At 52.8% G+C, this 27794-nt stretch overlaps 1 protein-coding gene across 1 annotated transcript; it reads right to left on the bottom strand.

The window, feature by feature from the left end:
• Positions 1-1103: 1103 nt before the first annotated feature.
• Cabp1 (calcium binding protein 1) lies at positions 1104-26901 on the bottom strand. Its single transcript, XM_032886667.1, is given in 7 exon segments — positions 1104-1542; positions 5186-5333; positions 5538-5647; positions 7458-7601; positions 8362-8392; positions 26262-26485; positions 26488-26901. Coding segments are annotated over 7 exon segments (1050 nt in total). The 5' UTR covers positions 26855-26901; the 3' UTR covers positions 1104-1516.
• Positions 26902-27794: the final 893 nt, after the last annotated feature.

Below are 27794 nucleotides of genomic sequence, written 5' to 3'. Positions count from 1 at the left end.
TGACACCACTTCCTCTCACCTCCCTAGGGCAGGGCAGGGCAGGGCAGGCCTCCTCATGCCCTGCTTCCTGTCTGAGCAAGGTCTGCTTCCGGTTTGCTTCCTGTCTGCTTCCCTCAGTGCAGGGTCGCACTCCATAATCACATCTGAAGGTGTTTCTAGCATGTCTCCCTGATCACTCTGGAATCTCCTGGCAGTCAGGAGGCATGACTCCTGCTCCAGCATTCATCTCCTCAGACAACCTTGTCTCTCCTGTCCTCTATGTTAGAAGGAAATAAGGGGTATCCCGATCAGATGGTAGAACGCTTACTCTGCTTCCGGGAAACCCTAAGTTTGGTCCTCTGCACCGCAAAACCAGGTGCCGCATTGCATTCCCGTAATGCCAGCCCTCCAGAGAGGCGTGCGTGCGTGCGTGCGTGAGTGCGAAGGGTCGTGAGGTCCAGGTCAGAGCTGGAGAGATGGCTCATAGGCTAAGAGTACTGGCTGTTCTTCCAGAGGATCTGTGTTCAATTCCTAGCACCCACATGACAGCTTATAATTGTCTGGTAACTCCAGTTCCAGGGGACCCAGCCCCTCCTCTGATTCTGCGGGCACCAGGAATGTACACCGTGCAGAGGCATCACACAGGCAAAATACATGTGCCCATAACAAATAATAACGTTCAGCTAAACACTCTGCCAAGAAACAAAGAACCGGGTCTTACTTGAAGCAGCGACCCCGCTACATAGCCATATCAGTCTCCCTCTTAAAAGAGGCCACATTTCCAGGGTGGAGCGGGCCTTTGATCCCCGCACTCAGGAAGCAGAGGCAGGTGGATCTCTGAGTTTGAAATCAGCCTGGTCTGCAGAGCAAATTCCAGGACAGCCAAGGCTACACTGAGAAACCCTATCTGGAAAAACCACCCTCAACCCCCTAAAAAATGCCACATTTCTGGACTATGTAATATACGAGAATGGAAGTTGCGGGGTATAGAATACTGTCAATGTATGTGGCAGGCAAGAAAATCCACCCAGTTCTGGTCACGCACAAGGTTCCTCTACCAGGCACAAAGGAAAGACCACCCTCTCTGTCATTCTCCGTTTTTGTTTTTTTTTTTTTTTTTTTTTTTTTTTTTATTGGTTCTGAGATCAAAGGGCTAGGCGAGCTGGGACGGGCATCGGGAGGGCGCTGAAAGGCTCTGCCCTCGGGGCAGACATGCTGTGTGGGGTCTGCTGGCGGGCTCCCTGGCCCACCCAGCCAGCAGCGGCTGGGCAGATGGCACTTGGCGCCTTGCGTGTCCTCTACCGGCTTGGCACTGTGGCCTCCTCGCCGGCGGGCGCCCCCTTTTCCAGTTGCAGGAGTTGTGAGTCTTTCACAGTGCGGAGGGGTGGGGGTCCGGGGTGGGCACCTCCCCGGGGTGCAGGCAGGCCCCATCCGCCAGTACATCCTGGGCTCTCGGCAGCTACTGCGGGGTGAGGCGAGCTCAGCTCTTCTCCCCGCCTGTGGGAGTTGGCAGACCTGGAGGAGCCCCTCAGCGGCCTCAGCGAGACATCATCCGGACAAACTCTGGGAGGGGACAGGAGCGGGTAGAGAGAGTGGCAATCAGAGCCAGCAAACGACCCTGTGGTCAGGCCCCTCCTCCTCACCCCTGCTCCGAGGCTGCGCTGTCCCCAACACCTCCCTCCATCTTCGTGGGGCTCTGGGAGCCTCTGGTCTGCAAGTCTGACCTCTGCAGACATCCTCGCAGCTCTTCCCTGGTGGGGTGGCCTCACAGCGCTCCCCGGTCTGATCCAGCCTGGCATTTCCAACACTGTCCCCTGGGTATATTACAGTTGTATGGGTTTTTAATCCATTCACTTACAGAGGAACATCTTGGCTGTGTCCAGGTTTTGGCTGATGTGTTTATAAAACAGATAAAGGGGGGGGGGAGCCTCAGCGGGCCCATGCTGAGGGACCTCCTGAGGGACCAGCCACAGGATCGGATAGTGTAGAACAGAGTTTATTCAGGGCATGAGGAAGGAAGTTAAGAGGATAGTAGAGGCAGAGAAAGGAAGGGAGAGAGAATAGAGAAATAGAGGAGTAGAGGTGGGTAATGTGAAGAGAGGAGGGAAGGGGATGAGGAGAGAGCAGGAGCAAGAAGGGAAGAGCAAGAGAGACCAAGAGAGAGGAGGGGGCAAGCAGCCCCTTTTATAGTGAGTCAGGCACACCTGGCTGTTGCCAGGTAACTGTGGGGCGGGGCTTAGACAAAAAACAAAACAAACAAACAAACAAAAAAAACCCGCTAACATTGGCAACTGCTAATAAAGCAGCCATAAACACCCACATTTGGGATTCTATACTGACAAACACCTTCAATTCACTGGGATAGATATCCCTCCTTTATTATTTTAAAAAAAGATGTTTTTAAATGTATGTGAGTACACTGTTGCTCCCATTACAGACGATCGTGAGCCACCATGCGGTTGCTGGGAATTGAACTCAGGACCTCTGAAAGAGCAGACAGTGCTCTTAACCACCGAGCATCCCTCCAGCCCCTATCTCTATTTTTAATTGTGAGTGTGGATGGGTGGGTGTTGTGAGGGCAAAGGAGGCCATGGGGTCCTGTGGAGTTGGAGTTAGAGGCACCTGTGGGACACAGAACCTGGGCACTGGCAACCTGGACCGTCTGCCAGGGCAGCAGGTGCTGCTAATCCCTGAGCATCTCCCTTAGCAGAGTTCCTAGAGGCTCCTCCCCACCCAGTGTCCTCTCTCTTCCCTCGAAGGCAGGCTGTTCCCAGAGAAGACCTCCTGACCCCTGTGTTCTGGGCACAGACCAGCGCACATTCATCCTGGCTTTCCACCCAGAAGGCGAGTTCCTAGAGTATAAGATGAATGTTACTTGTTTCCTTCCGTTTCCTACAGCGCCAAGAGCGGGGCTGTGCGCCATGCACGGCTGACTCCAACCTCGGTCTGTATCCCAAGTCTCTATGTACCTACCCCTGGGTGTCCTCTAAGTCTCTACGAAGATCAGGCTGGCCTTGAGCTCACAGCGATCCACATCCCTCTGCCCGCCTGGTGTTGGGATCAAAGACACAGGCCACTGTGCCTGGCTTTTAGGCAATTTTGAGCCTGGTTACTTCTTGAGCCTTGGTTTTCTTGTGTCTAACATGCGTGATGGAGGTACAGGCCACAGCATCGTGAGAAGAAAGAGGTATACACACAAAGCCACGTGTGACAAGCCCATAAAGGACACCAAAAGCTTTACTGATTCCTTTAAGATACCTGCTGAGGAGGTGTGTCAGCTCACAGACTCAGCCCCAGCACACGGGAGGCAGAGGCAGGTAGACCTCTGAGTCTGAGGCCAGCCTGGTCTACACCTGTGTTCTCAATCTTCCTAATGCCTCGACCCTTTAATACAGCTCCTCATGTTCTGATGATCCCCAACCCTAAAATTATTTCCCTTGCTACTTCATAACCGTAACTTTGCTACTGTGATGAATCGAAATGTAAATATATGATATGCAGGATTCCTGATACTTAACCCCTTTGAAAGGATCGTTCAACCCCCTCTGGTTTACAGGACAAGTTCCAGGCCATCTAGGGCTACAGAGTGAAAACCTATCCAGAGAGAGAGAGAGAGAGAGAGAGAGAGAGAGAGAGAGAGAGAGAGAGAGAGGGGGCTGTCTAGTGAATCTTATCGGTGTGTGAGGTGTTTATTAGACAATAAACAATTAAATAAAATTAAATAAAATAAAATTAGGAAATGTTGGGATAAAGGACACAGAGTTAGGGTTGGAGAGGTGGCTCGGTGGTTCAGAGCACTGGCTGCTCTCCCAGAGGTCCTGGGTTCAAATCCCAACAACCACATGGTGGCTCACAACCATCTGTAATGGAATCTGATGCCCTCTTCTGGTGTGTCTGAAGACAGCGACAGTGTACTTATATATAATAAAATAAATCTTGGGCTGGAGATATGGCTCAGCGGTTAAGAGCACCCGACTGCTCTTCCAGAGGTCATGAGTTCAATTCCCAGCAACCACATGGTGGCTCACAACCATCTGTAAAGAGATCCGATGCCCTCTTCTGGTGTATCTGAAGACACCTACAGTGTACTCATATATAATAAATGAATAAATCTTTAAAAAAAATAAAATAAATCTTAAAAACAAAACAAAATAGTTACTCTTCTTTTAAATTTTGGAGTTGATTAGGGCAGCCATGGGGTATAGGGTGAGGAAAAGGGACGGACCTGAAATGAACAGAGGTCAGAAAAGAGGAGGCTCACTCTGTAGAAGCGTCTACTGCTGGGTACTGGAAAATAAGTAGAATTTCACTCAAGGGTAGGTGAGATGGCTCAGGAGGTAAAGGTGATTGCTGCAAAGACTGGAGATCTGAGTTTGATCCCCAGGGCCCATTTGAAGGAGGAAAAGAACCACCTCCTCCAGACTGTTCTCCATACTCATGCCATGGAATGTGTGTGCAAGACACAGACTGGATGGACAGACAGACAGATGGATAAATGCAACTTAAATTATCTATCCCAAGTGGAAAGAAGGCACCAGGCACAATGGCTAGCAGATTCACAGGAAGGCGGCACAGGGCGCATGTCTTCAGCATGTCTTAAGGCAGCTCAGAGGGAAGGAACGATAGATGCTATGGCTGGGAAAGCAAGCTGTGGTCAGATGTCAGAGGCCTAAGGTCAGGGCTGAGGAACCGTGATGCTCAGGAGAGGGTGAACAGAGACAGTTGGGTGAACAGACCGACACAAGGGTGGACAGATATATGGATAGCAGGATACAGGACAGACAGGAATGCAAGGAATGGCTGCAAGGAAGTGTGTGACTATAGAGCAAACCATAGAAGAATAGGGGAGAGGCGAGGCTGGGAGCCCAGGTACCGAGACGTACGCACGAGCGAGTGTATAGCCAATGATTGCATGCAGAATAAATCGATAAATGCAGGGATCGATATGTATCAATAACTTTAGAGATGGTGACAAACTTTTAGAGATACCTGGACAGATGAAGAAATGAACAGTATGAGTGACAGACGGGTAGACAGACGCACGGATGGGCATGGGCGTGGATCGACATGTACACAGAGCGGAAGAAATGCAAGGGGCGGGGCGAGGCACAGAAACTTGAGTGGGATTGGTGGTTTCCTAGTGCGCCTGCGCTTAGAGGGCTCCGTGGTTGGCCCGCTTCACACCCGTTTTCAAGCCCCCGCCTACCTTCGAAGTCCACTCGTCCATCTCCATTGAGGTCCACGTCTCGGATAATTTCCTCTATGTCCCGGTGTCCCACCTGATGACCCAGGAGCTTCCTCATGGCCTCTCGCAGCTCGCTCGTGCTTATCTCCCCGTCACCGTTGGTGTCAAACTGGGAGGTGAAAGGGAGAGCACGCTGCATGGATGGGCGGCAGACCCCAAAGCTGAGCGGGGTTCCCCCTATGCCAGGTCTCCTTTCCGATCCAAGACCCCGCCCACGGTCAGAGACCAGGAACCAGGATTCAGGATCCTTCAGAGTCATCCAGAGGTTGAGACTCAGCCCTTCCACCCCTGCCTGTCGACACCCATCCCTCACCTCCCGAAAGGCGTCTCTCAGCTCCTTTACACCGATCATATCTGCTGTCTCCGCCAGGAGTTTAGGGCCCATCAGTTCCACAAAGTCATCGAAATCCACGTGGCCACCCACTGTTGCAAAAAAGAAGGGACTAAGCCACGCTCAACCCGCCAGGTACACACCTCTCACCAAGCAACCTCCCCGCTCTCCTCCATCTCCAAGTCCTGGGGTGTGACTGAGGGCAGTGAGGTCAGACCACAGACAAGGGGCTTGTCAGGAAACGACTCGAGGGGGGTGGCCAGGGAGCGGGAAAGGGAAGAGTCTCATAGTGGGCAGAAGGAAACAGGAGAAAGAAGCCACAGAGCCGGGTGAGCCAAGACGCTCTCGGAGGTTCCCCGTACCTGCTCCATGGCGTGCTCCGAGCCTGCCTTTACTCAGCTGTGCAAATACAAACGCAACTTTCAAGCGACTCTCAGTGGAAGGAGGTAGGGCACCTGCCTGCTGGCTTCATCTTTCAATGACTGCAGCAAGCGGAGGTGGGGGTGCCCCCCCCCCGGCATAGCTTTTAGTTGTGTTTGTGTATATGCGCCTTTATGTATGCAGGCCTACGAGCATCTACAAAGGCCAGAGGTCAACGTCAGGCACATCCTCCATTGCTCTCCACCTTCCTGCTTGGAGCAGGGTCTCTCACTAACCGGAAGCTCACTAACTCAGCTACAGTAGTAGGTCAATGAGCCTTACCTTTCTCCACCTCCCCAGTGCTGGAATCACAGACACATATTGTCGGCCTTGGCTTTCTCCTAGCCACCACTACCACCATCATCACCATCATCATCATACAGAGCCCATGGAGTCCAGGCTGGCCTCAAACTTGCTATGTAGCTGAGGATGACCTTGAACTTGTTTTTTTGTTTTTGTTTTTGTTTTTAAGATTTGTTATTTTATGTGTATGGATTCTTTTTTTAAAAAAGATTATTTATTTTATTTATATGAGTACATTGTAGCTGCTTTCAGACACCAGAAGAGGACATCGGATCCCATCACAGATGGTTGTGAGCCACCATGTGGATGCTGGGATTTGAACTCAGGACCTCTGGCAGAGCAGTCAGTGCTCTTAACCGCTGAGCCATCTCTCCAGCCCCATGTATGGGTTCTTTACCTACATGTTTGTCTATGCCCCACATGCATGCCTGGTGCCCACAAAGCCGGAAGAAGGGGGTCAGAATGTCCTAGAGTTACAGTTGTTAACTCATCATGTGGTTGCTGGGAATCAGACCCGAGTCCTCTGGAGGAGGAGCCAGTGCCCTTAACTGGGGGGCCATCTCTCTCTCCAGCCCTCATCTAGAACGTCTGTGCCTCAGCACAGGGGGTGTGGGGTGTGGTGGACTCAGGAGGATACCTGGGACTTGCTGACCAACCCCTGTAGTCAAATCAGCGAGCTGCAGGCATGTGCCACCAAGTTTGGTCTATGCATTCCTTAGGACTGAACCCAGGCTTTGAGCATGCTAGGCCAGCATTCTACCAAGCAACTATCTCCATACCAACGTCATGAATAGGCTTACACTCCCGTGGCCCCAGCAGCAGTCGGTATGAGTCTATCCTGGTGGGCCCCTCCTCTCCCCTTCCCTTTCCTTCCCATTTCCCTGTTCCCCCCTGCACTTCCCTTCCCTTGTATGACAAATGCCTCAAACCCAGATCCCTGTTTCTGCAGAACCCAGATAAAGACGCGGATAAAGACCTCGTGATACCAACAGCATCCTCTTCCTTCTTACTGTGAGCCCAGTTCTAGGCTGTGGTCCACCCGAGGCCCTAACTTACTCCTAGTGTCTCGTTACAACCCTGATTTACAAGGGAGGAAGCCGAGGCTCAGAAACCACGAGCCACAGAACGAGAAACAAAAGTCGACCCCAGGCCCCTGTGGTGGGGAGGGCAGCGACTCACGGTTCATGTTGATCTGCTGGGACAGCTCGATGAGTTCCATCTCAGTGGGCATGTAGCCCATGGTGCGCATGCAGTTCCCCAGGTCCCGGCAGTTGATGTAGCCATCCTTGTCCTTGTCAAATTCCCGGAAGGCCTCTCGGAGCTCTGGGGAAGCCAGCAGGGGCAGATGTGATCAGAGATGGGACCCAAAGAACCCTTTAAGTAAAGGCAGCCTGGGACCAGCTCAGAGAGGCAAACCCTGGCGTCCTCTGGGCCTCTCTGGCTTGCCCAGGGCTCTCTACAAAATGATCCCTGCTTTGTGCTAGGGACTGCCCCAAGCTGAATCTGCCTCTCCTCTTGCCAACACCCAGAGGCAGGTGGATCTTTTTAAGTTCAAGGCTGGACTATTCTATGTAGTAAGTTGCCGGACAACCAGGAAATATGTGGAAAAATCCTGTCTTAAAAAAAAAAAAAACCGGGGCTGGAGAGATGGCTCAGTGGTTAAGAGCATTAACTGTTCTTCCCGAAGTTCTGATTCAATTCCCAGCAACCACATGGTGGCTCACAACCATCTGTAAACAGGATCCAATGCCCTCTTCTGGTGTGCATGAAGACTGCTACAGTGTACTTGTATAAATAAAATAAATAAATCTTAAAAAAAAACCAAAACAAACAAACAAACAAACAAAAAAACCCAAACCATCAGGTGTGGTGATGCACGCCATTAGATCAGAACCCAGGAGGCAGAGGCAAGTGGATCTCTGAGTTTGAGGCCAGCCTGGTCTACAGTGTGAGCTCCAGGATAGCCAAGGCTATGCAGAGAAACCCTGTCTGGAAAAACAAAACAACAGAACAACAACAAAACCAAAACCATCCCCACACAAAGGGAGTTGAGCAGCCCTATCCCCTAAGGGCCTGACTTTACCTTCGATCTCCTCTGGTCGTAACGATCTATCCTGAAACGAGAGAACACGTCACATTAGCAGCAGAAAAGGACCTAGAACATACAATATGCCCATCCAAAGAGGGCATCCAAGAGGCAGCAGGCAGTAGGGGGCAGGTGATGGGAGATGAGCAGAGGTCTGTCTGGACCTTGAGGGAAAAATACTTAGTCCCCAAGTCTTAGAACCAGAAAGGTATTGACAGAGATGCCTCACACCCAATAGTCCCTGCAAAGACTGTGGGCCGCCGAAGAGCTGCTCCCTTGTCCAGACACAAATGGGAACAGAGCTGGTCCAGAGACAAAAACCTGTAAATAAAATAGGGCCCGGAGAAGTCGCCACAGAAGAAAAAGACCACCCAGCGACACCAGGAGGAAGTTGGCAGCAAGAGGCCTGCACGAGATGGAAGATGGGGGTTGCTACGGTGGGGAGAGCAGGCAGAGGCCACACAGGCAACCCAGAGAGAGGAAAAGGGGCTCAGGGTATGTGAGGAAGAGCTGTAGCTGTGTCCAGCTTCGTGGGCACTGCTCCCACCTCCCCCCCGGTGTGACCCCATGCCCTGGACCTGGGGGCTGCATATCTGCAGCTTCCAGCAGGGCCTGTATCTCCAGAGGGAGCTAAAAAACAAAAGCAAAACCTGCATCCAGGCATTAAAATTGCTGCCCGAGAAGTTTCCAAAAAACAAGTTAGAGGAAGCATGGGATAGGCCCCTGATGATGACGCCATCACCCAGGCCTGCCTGGTAGGCCCCTAATGATGACGCCATCGCCCAGGCCTGCCCAGTAGACCCCTGATGATGACGCCATCGCCCAGGCCTGCCCGGTAGGCCCCTGGTGATGACGCCATCGCCCCAGGCCTGCCCAGGAACTCCTGGTTCATAATAGATATGGGTGCCATGTTCCTGCTCTCTGCCTTAGGGTGTAGAGAATATGAGGGAGGTCTGGCTACCCTAAGGAGGCTCACAGCAGGCACTGGCTCCCACATCAGTAACACAGGCACACAGGAAGGCCATAGTGAGTGTGGGGTGTCTCAGCTGTGCACAAAGGTTGTTAAAGGCGCGTGAAGGCCATGGAGACAAAGGATATAGGCACCCAGTCTGAGAACCATGTCCAAATGGAAGCGTTATGTTGATGTTCAGAGTGTATTCGAGTTGGGAATGAGCAGGCTACAGATTTCTCAGGTCCTTGCAGGGGACATTTCTAGCTGAGGGGGTTGCTGGAAGGGAGTTTGTGTCTGTGATGACACATGGCCGCAAGGCTTTTCCCTTCCAAGGCTGGCATGGTGTACACAGCACAAGAGTCACTCCTGCTCCAAGACAGAAATATAGGTTCCTGGACATTCTTGGGTGGCCAAAAAGACACATTTCCATGTATTCTATCTCCAGTAAGTGATAATAATTGTACAGTCATCCTTCGCTATCAGTGGGGGATTGATTCCAGAAACCCCAGGCATGCCAACATCCAACGATGCTCCAGTCCTTTACGTAAAATGGCACGCTGTTTTGCATATCATTTACATACCTCCTCCAGTATACTTCAAATCATCTCGAGATGACTTGTTCTATTTATACGATGCAAATACTATGCAAATAGTTGCTATGTTTTATTATTCAGGAAATGAGGATAAAAAATAATAATTTTGTGCATTTTCAGGGCAGATGCAAAGTTTTTTTTACTTAAACATTTTTTAAGACTTTTTTTTTAAAAGATCTATTTATTTCTTATGTTTAAGTAGACCGTAGCTGTCTTCAGACACACCAGAAGAGGGCATCAGATCCCATCACAGATGGTTGTGAGCCACCATGTGGTTGCTGGGATTTGAACTCAGGACCTCTGGCAGAGCAGTCAGTGTTCCTAACTGCTGAGTCCTTTACCTCTCCGGCCCTGCAGATATATATGAGTGTTTTCCTGCTTATGTATATATGTGCACTGCCTGCATGCCTGGTGTTCTAAGAAGCCAGAAGAGGGGGTTGGGGATTTGGCTCAGTGGTAGAGTGCTTGCCTAGTAAGCGCAAGGCCCTGGGTTCGGTCCCCAGCTCCGAAAAAAAAAGAATAAAAAAAAAAAAAAAAAAAAAAGAAAAGCCAGAAGAGGACATCAGATCCCCGAACTGGAGATACACACAGTTGTGTACTCAGGGTGAGTTTTGGGGACTGAACTCACGTCATCTTCAAGAACGGCAAGCGCTCTTCACATCTGGGCTCTCTCCAGCCCCAAATGCAAGGTTTTAAAAATTTTATTGTGTGATGTTGTGGAGAGGAAAAACTTTACAGTGGCCCTTCTACAGCAACCCTGGTGGCTGTACCCAGTCTCCCACTCTGCCCCCAAGTCCCGCGCCGGGCAGTGGGGGGACATGCGTTGTGTTCCAGAGTAGTATATATACCATTCCTGGGGTCGGGGGAGTGCAGGCAGCCTTGGAAACATGCATGTTTTCCCCCCAGTTTGTGCAGTTAGGAGAAGCCCTCAGAACCTAGAGTCAGACAGACCCAGGTTTGAAGCTTCTGGCTGCTACCTCCTCGCTGAGGACCGCTTCTGAAGCTAGCTTTCTCGGCCGAAACGTGGGTGAATGTCAGTGGGTGAAACTCATAGGGAGTTTGCGTGCATTCCTCAAAAACATGTATTTAGCATTTGAAATTAAATCAATGTGATCTACAAACGCTTGTATCCCTGACAGCCTCGTCACCCTCTTCCTTGTGACAGCTGAAGACACCTGGAGGAGGCTGCTCCGTACGGTAGCCACTAACTACCCGTGGCTACTTATATTCGAACTGGAGGGCTGGGGTATACAGTTCAGGATAGAACCGGTGCCTAGCATATTCAAGATCTCACAAGCTCAACCCTCAGCCAAAACAAAGCTTTTAATGAAAAAAAAAAAAAAAACCCAAACCAAATCAATAATTCCGTTCATTGGCCACCTCCCTAGAGGTCAACAGCCACACGTGACAGAGGATGTCACAGCATAGCGTACCAGGAGACCGTCTGGGTACACTGCATTGCTGCTAAGAGCACAGAAACTGCAGAATTAGCTGCGTCTGAATCCTGTCGCTGACACGTGGGAGTGTGACCTCAAACGTGTTACTGTATCGGACTTAGTCTCCCCACCATGGTAATGAGGAGGGCAAAAGCCCCTGCCTCTGGGAATTGGGACTTCTGGGAGGCGATCCCACCAAGACACTTGACGTAGCGTTGGTTTCCTCTGCACGCCGTAAGGTGCTCAAGGAGTGCCCGTGCGTGTTTACCTGCGCATGCGCAGGTGCGCTCACACAGGCACGCGTGGAGGCGTGTGTGCACGCAGGACCATGTGATTGCATTTGTGATAGTGTGCGTATGGAGGATGGGGGTCAGCCTTAAATGCTCTCCTTAGGAGTCTTCCACCTTTTTTTTTTTTTTAGATTTATTTATTTATGTCTGTGAGTACACTGTGGTTGTCTTCAGACACGCCAGAAGAGGGCGCCAGATCCCATCACAGATGGTTGTGGCCCACCACGTGGTTGCTGGGAATTGAACTCAGGACCTCTGGAAGAGCAGTCAGTGCTCTTAACCGCCGAGGGTTGTGCCTGTATACAAGCCCATGAATGAAGAACCCCTGGGGGCCAGAAGATGGCAGTGTGATCTCCATGGCGTTGGAGTTAGAGTCAAAGATGAGCTATGTGATATGAGGTATTGGGAACTGAACCCAAGGCCCCTGAAAGCGCAGTACCACTGAGCCACCTGGCCAGCCCATCCCTTGCCCCATCCGCCTTATATTTTAAGACAGGTCTTTCTCCCTGGGGCCTCAGGTTCACTGGTTCTGGGCCGGCCAGTGAGCCTCAGAGATCTTCGTGTCTCTGACTCCTCTCAGCAAGCACCTGTCATCGCCTTCCGATTTCTAGTGGGTGTCGGGTCTTGGGTCTTTTATCTGCTTTTATTATTTATTTCTCTTTTGAGACTTTTAAAAAAAGATTTATTTTGTATGTGTTTGAGTGTTTTGTCTGCATGAATATATGTGTATGCATGTCACGGTGCCCATGGAGATCAAAAGAGGGCATCGGATCCACACATACACCCCTCCCCCCACCCGGGACTGGAGTCAACACCAAGTGTGTGTGTGTGCTAGGAGGCAAACCAAGGTCCTTCACAAGAACAGCCAGTGCTCTTAACCATTAAGCCATCTCTCCAGCCCCCGGCTTTAATCATTTCTCAGTGGTTGATACAGACTCACTTTGGAGCCATGAGTGGGAAACTTCAAGAATCAGATTCACAAGTTGGGGGGGGGTTGAGAATTGGGGTTGCTAGGTTACAAAACCCCTTTTCTTCCCAGCACCTCCTCATGCCATGTGAAGCCATGTGAAGCCAGGTTCGGCTGGCTGCACCGGGTCAACTTACGTACAGGTTGTCTGTTCTCGGCAAAACCCTTTCGGAGAAAGATGCAGGCGGGACCCAGCAGGTTGTGCATGACCGCACAGTTCTGGGCCAGCATCATGAGTGGTCCAGGGAGCTCACCGCCATCCGCCAGCCCATCCTCACTTGTCTGCACCGCCATGTAGCTGGTCTTCTCTTCCTGGCGCATCTTCAGCCAGAACCAAGCAAATAAAAAGAGGGGTGAGGTGTCACCTCCCTGTTCGCCTGGGCCCTCCCAGCCCTGGCCTGGCTGTTGATTCTAGAAGATCCTTGAGAGTCACGAGATGAAGTCCTGAGAGCTTTAGCGTGTACAAGGGTGAATATCTAATTAATCCAACTGATGGAGACTCCAATCCTTGGCCGAAATGTCCCATGAAGAGATAGATGTGGTGCTTGAAGTAGGTTGTGCACGCAAACACACACACACACACACACACACACACACACACACACACGCACACGCACACGTATACAGAGAATCACACACTTGTGTGCATGACATTCAGAGTGAAGCAGAGGGAGCGGCATCTGCCCTTACTCAGGAGTGTCCCATGTCCTTTCCCCTAAATGTTTCCAGTGTCCCAACTCAGCCCTGGGACCTACATCCTGTCTCCCAGCCTTCTGATAGACTCAGGCCCTGCCCTAGCTGGACAACCCCTCCCGCACCCCCACCAGAAGAGCCAGGCAGAACTGGTGACACAGAGAACACAGGGCTTCCGCAAGTCTGCTAATTGGAGGTCACAAACCAACGATACCATTGCTGGCAAATAAAAGGCAGGTGAGGAGTTGGGGATTTAGCTCAGTGGTAGAGCACTTGCCTAGCAAGCGCAAGGCCCTGGGTTCGGTCCCCAGCTCCGGAAAAAAAAGAGAAAAAAAAAAAAAAAAAAAAAAAAAGGCAGGTGAGTGGTAGGGAGTGGGGAGGGGGCAGAATGGACGCTGTGCACTCACTCTAAATGGGTGGTGCTACCCAGGCCATGCCGGGCCACAGGTGCCAAATGTGGTTCAAAAAGCATCAGTGGGTCAGACGAGGCCCACCTGTGCCAGGTTCCACCTGTTCGTGACGCCCTAATTGGGCGGTCTTCCAGCAATTCTCCTTTCCTCTCCCGCCCTCTTTCCCTGGCTCCATGCCCAGGCTGGCCTCCTTGCGCTCCAGAGGCTGAGGCAGGGGCCTTGCCATCTGACCAAATATAGCTGTGCTCTCAGGCCCCAGCCAGCCTGAAGATTCCCACACAGTTATAAAAAGTCAGCATTGCTCCACAGACCTTCCCCTTAGGATAAGCAGTGTCCAGACACAACATGCGGCTAGATCCAGGCCTCCCAGAATTCCCAGTGCCTCCCAGGTCCAGCACCGTGCCCCTCAAGGGGACAGCCTCTCTTCAGCGTGGGAGCTTGTAGCAGAACTTTCCCAAGGACAGCGGGATAGCTGGACTCCCAAGAGAGCTGTCTGTCTGAGACACACAGAACTATACACTCGCCATCCCAACTAGCCCTCTTCTAACCAGCCACCTCTAGCTAAGCACACGCACAGGTGTAGACGGGGCAGCCTGTTCTGTTGGAACCTCAGAGACTCAGTTCCAGCCTCTTAACCCCTTCCAGACCTAGAGAAGGAGGAACAGAACTTGAGTTCCTCAAAGGAGACACAGTGACTCAGACCAAGGCTCGAGGGTCAGCTGTAAGAAATCTCAGAACATGAGGGACGTCCACGGAGCAAGGCTCACTCTAGCTTGAATCTCTGCCCCATTTGCTCACACCTCTGAAGCTGTGCTGGAAATGGCAAAGACCAGAGAGCCCTTCCCTCTAAGAAGGGGTCCATGAGAAGTCCGGGACTGGATGGAGGACTAGCTCCAGGAAGTAATCTGACTGGAGATGTTTGTGGAAAAGCAGACTTTCTGTTTCTGGACGAATCTCACTCGTGTTGGCTCAGGAGAAGCACAGACAGGAGGAGGAGGAGAGGGAGGGTAAGGGGGAGAGAGAGGGGGGAGAAGGTGGCACAGAATCCTAAGAGCGGTTCGTGTGCTGGCTCTGGACACCGTCACGGGCAAAGCTCTGCCACTTGCTCGCTGTGTAACCTTGTGCATCTCCCCGTGCCCCAGCATCCTCCGCATTCTTGGGGGGCAATCGTCTGTATCCACAAGGCTCTCGTGAGCCAACGAGCGAGCTACGTACGGCCTATAGAGTGCTCTGCATAGCGTTCAGAACACAGTAAGAGCCAAATAAATGAAGTTGCCGTAGTTACGGCAACGGTGCAGACAATGGTGTTGGTAGAGCGAGTTAAGAGATGTTGGGAGCCAGAAGGCATTTACTTCTGGCTCCAGGGGAAGTGGGGGAGCATCTGCCAATCAGTAGAGAAATGAGAAGGATGGAGAGGGATTTGCTCCCACAAAGAATAAGCCAGTGGTGGCTGGGAATTTCCACTGAATCTCTTGAGTGTAGCTCTGCCTGGCACCGCGTTGCCCCAGGAGGCAGCCGTTCTTCCCCAGCCAGCGATGATGACACCTGACAGTCTAGTCTTGCCCGGTTCAGGGCCAGAAGCAGGCTACGTATCACCAGGTCCATATTCCCAGCTTCCACTCAGGGAGCCGAGCCAGGGGCCAGGAACGCCTGGGCTGGAACCAGGAGAGGCCAGAGTATTAGAGAATGGCACTACCTCCGGCTCTCTAACAATACCATCTACCCGAGGGTGCACGGTGCGGTCCACTCGTGCTCAAGGAGAATGTGAAGGGTGGTGGGAGCTTCATGAGACAGGAGAGGGCGTGTCGCTCTACAGAGTGGGGAGTTGAACTAGACAGTCTCGGGGGTCATGTTTTGGAATTTATGAATAACATTTCTGGCACTGGGAGAAAGAAAAGGCACGCACGGAATACCAGCTCCGAGTTTACACAGGGCAGGCTCTAAATCCTCAACTCTGCTTGCTAGCGACAGAATGACCTCGGAAATCCTCTCCGGGCCCAGCTCCCTTCTCTGCAAACTAGCCAGGGGAAGTATTCAGAAGGGAAGAGGGAGTGAGATGGCAGATGTCTGATACGTTGTAAGACGTCCAAAAAAAGAAATGGTTCCTAAGAGTTATGATCACTTCTCCAGGGGACTCGGAGCCTTGCCAGCTGCAGTGTGGCTCAGTGGGCAGAGGCACAGGGCTCGGCACGTATGAGGCTCTGGGAATGAAGTCTGCCTGGGTATGACGGCTCAAGACTATGCTGTACATCTAATGTGCAGCAGCTAAGGCAGGAGGATCTTGAGGCCAGCCTGGGCTACAAACAGAAGCCTCATGTCAAAAGCAGCGGTGATGATCGCCGATCTCTTCCGTTTTTACCCCCTCCTTTACCTTGGATGATAGTGAGCTCCCTAACTCATGTCCAGCACTATACATCCGGCACTGCACACAGCACACAACCATTTTGAGAGTTAAATACTAGGGTCTGGGCGTAGTGATGCACACGCCTTTGAGCCTAGTACTTGGGACGCAGAGGCAGGAAATTTATGAGTTTGAGGCCAGTCTGGTCTACATAGTGAATTCCAAGCCAGTCATGGCTATGCATAAAACCTTGTCTCAAAACAAAACAAACAAAAACCAGGGGTTGGGGATTTGGCTCAGTGGTAGAGCGCTTGCCTAGGAAGTGCAAGGTCCTGGGTTCAGTCCCCAGCCCCGAAAAAAAGAAAAAAGAAAAAAAAAAAAACCAACAAAACAAAACAACAACAACAACAAAAAAAAACCAACCAGAGAGAGAAAAGAGAAGAAAAAAGGCCTAAGCATTATGAACCAGCTGTAGTGGCCCATACGTGTAACCCCAAATACTCAAAATGCGGTTTCAGAATAAGCCCTTGTTTCTAGTTGGCAGAACAGAACAAGCAAAAGCCACTACAGCTCAGGCCCGGGGGGTGTACAGATCTGAGTTTGATTCCCACTGAGGCACACGTTGGAAGAGGTACGTGCCCATCAGCACGCCCAACTGATGGGCGATGATGGAACTAAGTCAATGGAACGTTAAGGAATTCGTCCACAATCACATGGCCGGGAGGAGGAGCCCTGTGTGGTCTGACTTGAGCACTCTTCAGCCGGAGATGATTGGAGGCGGAGGAAAGGACTCGTTCTTAAATTCATATCCCTCTGCGGTGGCATTTGCCTGTGATCCTCTAATTCAGATCAGCCTCTGCTTCCCCAAACCACCTCCCGGGCAGAAGCCTCCCCTGAGAGAATGGCAGACTCTGAGGCACGAGGGAAGCGTCAGCCCTCCGAGCAGCCCAAGGAACGGCCGAAGATTAAATGAAATTCGATGTGAGCAGCTTAGCCACACGAGAGGAAGGCGACAAGCTGAAAAGCCCCAAGTGTCCTAAATCGAGAGGTCGGAAACCTTAATGGGGAAGATGAGGTGGGACCTGAGTGACGGCTCCATCAGCCAATCCAACTCCTTCGGTGAGTCACCTGACCCTCCAGTCTCCCCGCCCCCTCAATGGGCAATCACTTTTATTTGGAAAATGAAAACACTGGAAGCAAAAATCTTTATCAGTCTGTGACCTGACTGCTGCCAGCCAGCAACATACGCAGCACAATACACACAGGCAGAGAGCACACATCCTGCAGGCACAGCCCAGACCCTAATGATGCCCGAGGAGCGAACAATTGCCTTCTCAAAGGAATTCTTGCGAAAGAAATCCTATCATACAAGCAGTAAATCCACCCTAGAAAGTGACATGTAGAATCCTGACCCACATATCTCTTAGGCACCGTGTTTCTCAAAAGAAGCCACTCTGGGTTCTAAGTCTCCTGACTCCCACTCCTGACTCGAGAGTTAGTGTTTGAGTAGAATCAAAAGGGGGGAAATGTCCTTGGTTAATACGGTTCCCATAGTTTTGAAGGCTTAGATCGGTGGTTCTCAACCTGCAGGGCACGACCCCTTTGGCAAACTTCTATCTACATGATTATTTATATTATGGTTCATAATAGCAAAATTAGTTATGAAGTAGCAACAAAAATAACAATGATGGGGGGGGTCGTCACCACAACACAAGCAACTGTATTAAAGGACTGCAGCATTAGGAAGGTTGAGAACCAGCGGCTTAGAGCGTACCAGTGAGAAGCACAGACCCTCTGATCCCTGTGGCCTGCTCCTGAAGGGTCTCCCATTCTTTAGACTCGAGGGTAGCTATCTGTACACGGACGTCCTACGAATCTCCACTCTTCATGTTACAACCCTAAAGCCCCAAAGTCACATGATTTCTCTCTTACCTCTTTCGTGAATTCCCAAATATGGCCTTCCGGGACCCCATGACCTCCCACCCCCAACCCCAGGCAGCTTTAGCCCTAACTTTAGCTAGAGCCTGCCTAGAACGTAAGAATCGGCCAATGGAGGGTGTCTTGAAGTCGGAGCAGGGACGCGGTTTTGGATAGACACCCTGGGAAGGGTAGAGAGTATCCGACGCCCACCCACTTCATCCCCTCCGGGGTAGGCGGCAAGATGCCCCCAACCCCAGTACCAAGACTTGGGCGCTCCACAAACATACCTTTCTCGAGAGGTTTCTTAGTGGCGACTTGACGCAGTTGCCCATTCTACACTGACACAGCCCCTTTGGCGGTCTCTGGGTCCATGAAGGAGGCTTCTGGGGGGCCAGAAGACCTCAGTCTGGGTCACTGCCAACCCCAGCGACTCTCTGTCCGAGCCGGCTCTTCCTCCAGGACAGAGCTGATCTGGAGCGCGCGTGCTCGCCTGCCTGACTGCTCCCGCTGATTTTTTTTTTTTCCTGGTGGTTTGTATGTGCGTTTGTGCGTCTAGGTTTAACTTTCTGGTCAGTTTCTTAAGGAGCCAAAGGCTGAAGGAAAAAGTGCATGGCACCGGAAAAAAAAAAAATCCCCTGGAGAGTAGATCACAGAGGGCACTGGCGCTTGGAAGCCTCGCGGATCATCAACATCAGATTAAAGCATTAGCGTTGAGTCCATTCTCTGCATCTCTCCCCTCCCCTCAGCCCCCTCCTTCCCATGCTGCCAAATATGCAGGGAGATTGCCTTGGGGAGGGGGACCCAAGGTGGCAGCTGCAGCTGGGAATTAGGCCAGCAGATCCAGAAAGGGGAAAGCTGGCTAGTTTGGGCCCCCAAAGCCAGGGTGCCTCACAGCTTGCAAACCTTGCAGTGCGAATGCGTGCGGGTGAACGAACACACACACACACACACACACACACACACACACACACACCCACTAACCACACACATGCATGCACACACAGGACCCCAGGGAGATGTATGCCTCATCTGAAGAGCACTGAGCCGGACAAGCATGGCTCATCCGCCCCTGGCGATTCCAGCTGGATGGACAGCAAGGCGGCTCTCAGTCGAGGGCCTGGGAGATCTTGTGACGTCTCTATTACGCTCCATTTTTCACACTTGCCTCATCACTGACATGGAACGAGGCTCCAGGGCTGGCAGCACAGCTGAACCCACAGCTGGCATCTGCTTCTTCCTTCTGTTCCCTCTGCTAAAGGCTCCCTGACCCTCGGGAAGCCAAGCGATGGCCTTGAGGGGAGCAGAATGAAGGCGGTGCTGGCACAGAGGTCGTGGCCAAGGTCTCTGGTCCTTCCCATCCTCCTCCCAATCCTGACCAAGGGTCTTTCACTGGCTTTGTTGGAGGGCAGAACAGGGAGACTGGCTGCCTTCTAAAGGTGGTCCTCAAAGTCCCACTGTTGGAACTTTACAGACGACTGGATGTTCCCCGTCCCTCCAAATTCTCGCTTTGTCAAGAGAATTCTTCTCATACCTCAGATGTCCCGGTTTGAGCGCTGCAATCCAGAGATGCATTCCTGTTTCCGTGCAGCCAGCTTTTCCCCAGCAGGGGGCGCCAGAGATAGACCAGGAGGCTGATCCATTCCCTGGCCCCTGATGCAATCGCAGACACCGGCCCAGACTGTTTCCTCTCCCAGGGACTTTTGTCCATTGGGGTGTCTGGTCAGAAATCTCATTAGCGAAGATGGCTGGGTGCCTTGCCCAGTGAGTGGCACAAGCTTCCTCCTGCGAGGCTATAAAGGAAGTCGTTGGCTGGCTCACGATGGCTGTGGTGCCGTGTGTCGCTGCAGACCAGGGAATGGTTTAGCCAAGGCAGTTTCTCGATGCCTTGTTTGGGCCATACTCCTGGAGGAGGAGAAAAGGGAGAGGCCACTCCCTGAGCACAAAAGGAGGAGCCTGGGTGGGAACACCTAAAGGGCAGGAAACAGGGTGAAGATGCCGGACAGACAGCTGGGGAGGGGCAGACAGCTAACGGAACCGCAACGCAGTAAGGAGGAAGCACTCCGCTGGGCCAGGGGTCAGGGTCAGTGGCCTCGGATGTATGGGGAAGGATCTGGGGTTTAAGGTTGAGCCCAGGCTCTGGCTCTGATCACCTTCCATTCCCGAGCTTCAGTTTCCTCCGTTAGAAAATGGGACTTTCCCTGTCTGGCTAATACGGCGCATACAGGAAAGCCTGTGGTACCTAATAGCGCTGATAAGTAATTATTCAAGTGGAAGAAGGAAGTATCCTTTGCCCGGCGTTTATGTGCCGGGTGCTGTGCTTGGCTCTGGGAACAATAAAGAGGAACAGCAGCAACGGGAGTCTCCATCCTCACAGGTGGGCAGGAGAGCGTGAGGAGCACGGCTATTTAACTATATTTCAGAGAACGCTAAGAAAGGCAAACACAGAAACGGCTGGAACCTGCCCTGAAGTCCCTGGTGCAGGGAGTGTAGGCGGCTGAGTGCAGAGACTGTCCGCTCTCTAGGGAGCTCGAACCTGTCGCTGGCGTGAAGATCCACTGAGAGTGGCTGGGGAAACCCTTCAGTGGTTATGTGCGCTTGCTGTTCTAGCAGAGGACCGGGGTTTGGTTCCCAGCACCCACTTCTCACAACCTTTTGTAACTCCAGTTCCAGCCAGGCACACATGTGGAACACAGACAAGCAGGGGAAAAATAAAAAACCTCCTACACACAAAGTAAAAATAAGTAAATCTGGGCTGGAGAGATGGCTCAGCGGTTAGAGCACTGACTGCTCTTCCAGAGGTCCTGAGTTCAAGTCCCAGCAACCACATGGTGGCTCACAACCATCTGTAATGGGATCTGATGCCCTCTTCTGGTGTGTCTGAAGACAGCTACGGTGTACTCACATACATAAATAAATAAATCTTAAAAAAAAACAAAAAAACAAAAAAAAAAAAACAAAACCAAAATGGACCGAGACTAGAATGCCGAGTCAGAGTGATGGCGATGGATCTGATTCACTCTGGTCTTCTGGAACTTGTCTCTTAGATACTAACACCTCTTTGGGGTTTTTATGGGTGATTAATGAAACAATATTCACAAAGGGCCCCACCCAGTGTCTGGCGCCTAAAACCTGTCCCCTTCCTCTGCCTAGCACTGGCCTTAAAGGACTAGATGCATCATCCACTCATCCCGTTATTCAGCCCTGGTCACTCCTGCCCCCTGCAGGCCAGGCTCAGATATAACAGGCACTTGTCGACCTTGGCTTTGTATGCCTCTGTCCTTGGAAACTGGAGACAGAAGACAGCAAAACCAATCAAATGCTTAAAGAAAGCCCATTCGGCCGGTCGGCAAGATGGTGCAGTGGGTCAAAGTGCTTCCTGCTGAGCCTCACATCCTGAGCTGGATTCCTGGGACCCACATGGTACAAGGAGAGAACCAACTCCTGAAAGCTGTCTTTTGACCTACACTCTACACACACACACACACACACACACACACACGCACGCACACACACGCACACTTGCACAAATACAAACACATGCAATATGCACACATGCAACATGCACACATGCACACACACTTGCACACATACATATACACACATACCCATGAACACCTGCACACACATGCACGCATATACTTGTACACATGCACACACATATACACACATACACATGCACACATGCATGCACAAACACACACATGCATATTTGCACATAAATGCACACATATATACACACATGTACACACATACACATGCACACACACTTGCACACACGCACACACATATACACACATACCCTCCATGTATGCATACACACACACTTGCATACATGTACACACACATATACACACATACCCTCCATGTATGCATACACACACTTGCATACATGTACACACACATATACACACATACACATGCATGCACAAACACACACACACAAACACACACATGCACTCACATGTATGCATACTTCTGCCTCCCAAGGGCTGGGATTAAAGGTGTGCACCACCACACTTGGCATATATACATTTTAAATAAATAAACTGTAGAAAAATTCAAAATCCATTCTGCTTTTTTTTTTTTCCTGGAGCTGGGGACCAAACCCAGGGCCTTGTGCTTGCTAGGCAAGCGCTCTACCACTGAGCTTAATCCCCAACCCCATCCATTCTGCTTTGGGGTAAGAGTGGGGTTGACACTACTGAGGTTTTAAGGTCAGCCAAGGATCCAGAAGGAACAGATATGGGGTTTTACAGACTCCTTAAAATAAACTGGGCAGTGGGCAGGAGGCTTGACCTTCCCTTAAAAATACAGCAAGGCTGAAGGTTGGGAGTTTCCTCTAGGAAGTGGAAGAGTGCTTTGTGACACGCACCCTTTTTCTTATACTCTGCGAGTCCCTGAGCTTCTGAGGCCATGCTTCGGATTGTGAATGGATAATAGGATGAGAGGGTGAGAAGGATGAGCCCATCGCTGGTTATCCCTGATTAGGAGGGGGCTGGACTTAGGTTTTGACCAGATCTACCAGCAACATATCAACTTGGGTGATAACCCAGTGCCGGGACACTCAGGGGGAGAGCTGGGGCACACCATGAGGGGTGCCCCGTGGACACTTCTTCTTTTTTTTTTTTTTTTTTTTTTTTTTTCTGGAGCTGGGGACCAAACCCAGGGCCTTGCACTTCCTAGGCAAGCGCTCTAACCACTGAGCTAAATCCCCAACCCCCCGTGGACACTTCTGATGACTCCCTTCTCTTCCTGGCCAGCCCAGTGCCACTCAGGTGACAGGTGTTACTGTTTATCTACTCTGTGACCTCTGGCAGGCACTGCCCTCTCCGGAGCCTGTGTCCTCATTTCAAAAAGGGGAGATGACAATGCCAACCCTCCGAGGACAGACTCTGGTGATGGTCGTGGATTCTGGGCTGAGGTTTTGAGTACCCCTGTCGATCACCGGAAACAGCTGGAGCCAAACGCAGACATCCAGACGTCCCCGAGGATGCTCATCCACTGACTCAGCCACTCCTAGCATCGTGACTGATGCAAACCACAGGCTGACCTTCTCTTCCCTCACCCCAGGCCCCGAAGGAAAGACATCAGAAAAGAGCAGGTGGAGCAGGATCGGAGATTCACGGTCCTCGTCTTTAAGACACGGGCGGATGCAGTTGAACCTGCAGGACCCGAACCATTATGGCCCTGACCTATCTCTTCATCTGTACCTCAGGAACGAGGAACCTCATGAGTCACTCGGGAATGCTGTGAGGCTTTTGCTTGTTGTGTGGACACCGCGCTGGTCCCTCCAGATCAAGAGAGACGCTTCTCTAGGATGGGACCAGAGCTGGGGGAGTTAAGCTGGGGCCTTCGTCTCTTCTTAAGCTTTAAAGCAAGAGCAGGTGTGTTCTTACCATAGTCTTCCAAGACCCCATATCCTGCTCACTTACGGTTTCGTCTCATGCCCCACAGTCGGGGCATCCAGGTGACGTGTCCTTAGCTGGTAGAACCAGGGACAGTTCACGGAGACTGAGCTCTGAGCCCATTCTTTCAAAAGCCTTCCTTGCCTTACATGGCAGCCCTTACTAGACACCCCTCTTTAGTGACTCTTAATTCGAGCAGTGAAATGAACAACGCAGGCTGCTCTCGCGTGAACCAGGCCTCTGATAGCCTTAATCTCCTGTGAGCCTTATCACAACCCTGCCAGGTAGCCTTTCCTCGGTCTCATTCCTGGATGAAGAAACCACGGCCACAGAGGGAGAATGATGCCAAGGTCACAGAGATACAAAGTGACAGAGTTGGAAGCTAGGGATCTGGTACCTTCCCAGCCACCGTCCCATACCTAAGCCTTGAAGCCACAGTGTCTCCCTACAGGCAGTAGAGCAACTCCAGGTTGCCGATTGGGGAAGGGGGGGGCGGATCTTGCTTCCCACTTCCCCGAGTGTGGAGAGTCTATCTAGATAGCTCTACTGTGCCCAATCCTGGCTCGCTCTGCTGCTACTACAAGCAGAAGGAAGGCGACCTTATAGTTAATTGGTATCAGCAACACGGACATAGACACAGCCCTGGCTTGGTGGCACACAGTGGACCCAGCTTTATACAGAGGCCTGCGTAAATCGTTTAACGTCCCAAATTCTCCTTGAGACACTATAATTCATCTCTCCCTTTTTTTCCCCAAATAAATAAAAGCCCAGATGAGATAATAGTTCAAACAACAACAAAAAAAAAGGTCAAAAAATGGATAAATAAGTTAACGGCCTGAACAAAATACACTCTGCCCTAAGTGGGTCCACCCGGAACTTTCTGCATTCAGGACCCCACTTTGCCTTCTCTAAGTCTCCACCCTGTCTCTAAGGACAGAACGTTCAATGCAAGACAGAGATAGCAAGGAAAGACTACTTCCTCCTGGTCAAAGGAGACTGGAGGCTCTTGATACAGATCCCCCCAGCTGGGTTTGTCGTCTTGATCCCTTAGAGGAGTCACAGGAAATTCAAACTGAATGTGCTTGGGGGGAGGGGGAGCGGGGGGGGGGCAGAAAGTCTGCGGCTCTGAGAGGCAAGAGCTTCCAGAGGGAGGTAGTAAATATTTCATGGGACCTTCCAGCTTCTCGTGACTCAAGTGACCCTGTGACATTTCAGAACCTGGGGCTGGAGAATAGTCTCCACTTAATGGCTGAGCGGTTGGAGGAGGTGAGGAGCAGGCGGTCGAAAGGCTCTGAGCTCAGACTGGGGCCTCTGCAGGCAAATGCTACAAGGGTGGGGAAGCAACGGTCCTTCCCCCCCCAGATTGCTGGCAAGTTGAATAATCAGCCTGTGACTGGGCACCTTCCAAACTGTTGGGTCAAGAGCTCCAAAACAGCCCAGATCTTGACTACCCCACTGCTCCCTTCCTAGTGGACCACCAATGCCTGGAGAAAGTGGGCGTTCAAGAAATGCTTGGTAACTGAGTGAATCAAAATTCCCCACTCACGACACAGCGTTTGGGTGACAACCCAGTCCAGACCCATAGATCGCTCCTAACATGCTTCCGCTCCTTGGAACACACAAACCACTGCAGTGAGCATCTTCCCTGGCACGGAGCCAGGCTCTCGCTCGCAGGGCTCTGCGTCCAAACCTCTACTCCTGAGCACCGCTAACAGGGCTCCCTGCAGGAACAAAGCCCTGTGCCGCTGGCCCCATCACACCATCCCAGCAGTCCCGTGCAACCCGAATCCACGTGCAGCTGCCTTCATGACAGAGCTCCACCTGCATTAGCCACTGCAGAGTAGTATTTTTGAAAAGAAGTGAGCAGATCTGAAGCAAAACACACGCGGCCTCCTTGTAGTACTGATCCCGCACAGCAAGCCGGGAGCTTGAGGTGGTTATCTTTGCCTTAGATCCTGCCACAGAAACGCTTAGACCCCCTGCGTCTAAAACCATGCCAGCCAGCGTTCTGCAGTTCAGCGCCTCTGCTGAACTGCCTCCCTCCGTGAGTTCGATTCAATTACAGACTCGGAACTAGAGGAAATCTTGGCTTCGCTCAGAAGTTCAAGGGTTCCTGTCTCCCCTGCGACACAACCCCACACTGTAGCCTTGAGCTGTTTGTAAACGCCTGGCTGACTGGAGTCCTTGCGGGCAAAGGCGTGCGAGGAACAAAAAACGAGTCGCCGGTGACCTCTTAGTGGCCTTCCTGACCCTAGACACAAGAACTCAGGCTTACATTTTCTCGGTCTTATCCCACAATTGCCTAACTGTCTCCAGATGGCATCCCTGGAATACCATCTTTCCTAAAACATTCTCAAGTCCCAGATGGAGCCGTAGCCCTGGGCAGACCCTTCATGCCTGCCCAGACATCTCTTCTCCTCCCCATTTTTCCAATCCCCTAACTTTCTCCAGACCTTTGAGGACGCTCTAAGTCGCGGCTATTAGAAATTCATATGCAAACAACTCAGCGGACTCCCAGGTCCTCCCCTCTGCCGCTCAGACTGCAAGCCCTTCGCTCCTTTGGGTCGCCAGAGGCCAGAGGAGCGGGTTGGCGCCGCCTGCTCCAAGCGCTGCTCACGACCCCGGAAAATCTCCCGGGAGGATTGCGGAGGTCGCTCCTGCAGGTGCGAGGCAGGCTCGGCTGAGCAGAGCTCAGGAAGAGGCCCGGAGTGTGGACAGCGCACAGGGTGCTGAATCAGACACGGGGGTGGCGGAGTGCCAGGGCCGCGGGAGGACAGGATGAGCCGAGGTGCGCCCCGACTGGGCAGAGCGAGCAGGGCCGGGGACGCGCCGCCGCCGTAGGGTCCCGAGCGCCGGTGCCCCGAGCGCGGGCGAGGGGCGCGGCCCTTACCTGACCGAAGGCGGAGCTGAGCATGGGGCGCAGCCGGTGGAGGAACGGGTCCGCCTCGGGGGTGCCAGCGGGAGCCGGGTCCCCGCGACCCCGCGATCGCAGGGAGCCCCGTAGACTGAGAGCCGGCGCCAGCCCCCGTTCCTCCCCATCGCGCCCCCGGGCCGGCGGTAGCGTCTCCCGGGGCCTGCAGTGCGCCTGGGGCAGCCCACGCCGGCTCCCGCGCGCCCCTCGTCCCGCGGCACCGGCCGGCACAGGGGCCTCCGCGAGCTGGGGTCCCCGCACGTTGCAGGCGAGTCGGGGCAGGGACCGGGCAGCCTGCGGCCACGCAGCCCGGGGTCCCGCGCAGAGCTGTGGCGGGGAGCCCGGCTGCCCCCGCTCGCCGCCGCCGCCTTGAGCAGCGACGTCTTGGACTCGCTCTTGGCGATGTGCGAGCTCATCGCGGCGGGGCCCGCGCTCGCATGGCCCGGCGGGGGTGGCGCGGGGCCCCCGGAAGGCAAGGAGCGGGGCGCCCGGCGGGAGCGGAGCCCGAGGACGCGCTGCAGGCGGGCGCCGTCCCCTGGCCGCTTAAATGCGGCCCCGTCGCCGCCGCCCATGTGACAGCGCAGCCTCTGCGCCCGGAGCCTCGAGCTCCCGGCGGCCGGCGCTGCGGATCTGGGGGGGCAGCCTGCTGTCCCCCGAGAGCCCACCCCCGGCTCTCCCGCGGCCCAGGTGCCGCCGCGCCCCGCCCCTCGCCCCGCCCCTCGCTCGGGGAGTCCCGCTTCCGGGCGCCTCTGGTGGCCAAGGGGGCGCTGCGGCACTGAACACGAGGACGAGGGAAGGGGCTGGCTAACCTCCCCCAAGGAGACTGGCGGAGCCCCTTATCACTCCCGGAGGATCCCTCAGTGCCCCGGATCGGCCGGTCGCCCCCAAAGTCAAGCAAGGATGAACTTTCCAGAGAGAACAACTTTGGCCATAGGACCAAAGGGGTGCAGGACGCTAGAGGCTCAGCCGGGAGGCAGGTACTCTGTGACACCACCCAGACAAACGCAGGAGCCAGATGACCTGGAAGGATAAAGCTAGGAGTGTACCTATGCCGCTTTCATCCGCCTTCCACACAGTGTAATCGGGGCTAGGGTTGCCCGGGCAAGCCAGCCACAGAATTTAGAGCTGACCCAAGAGGAGCCAGGTGGCGTCTGGCTGCAGCTACCTGTCCCGGAAGTTCGTAGTGGTGGTCAAGTTCCAGGTAGGACCTACTTGCTATGCTTCTTTCTCTGTCCAACCACCTCCTGCCCTTCTAGCCGTAGAGAGACTCCTGCCCTTGATAGGCAGCCAGGAAGTCACACGGGGCTGGTTTCAATCTTAAATCCCAGCTCTGCGGCTTGCCCCATCTGGGTAGCTTGGGCAAGTGTCATCAGCCTCCCTGAGCCTGTTTCCCCTCTTCTGTGAAGCGCAAATGATTCTTCCAAACTAATTTCGGGGTGACATCAGAAGACCTGGTGCACACGAAAGACCCGAGCGGGAGCTGGGACAGGGTGAGCCCATACGGTGAGCAGC

This window comes from Rattus rattus, chromosome 16 (genome assembly GCF_011064425.1).
Source record: "Rattus rattus isolate New Zealand chromosome 16, Rrattus_CSIRO_v1, whole genome shotgun sequence".
Lineage (NCBI taxonomy): Eukaryota > Metazoa > Chordata > Mammalia > Rodentia > Muridae > Rattus > Rattus rattus.
The sequence above is the reverse complement of the archived record's forward strand: the minus strand, read 5'-3'. Positions and strand labels throughout refer to the sequence as shown.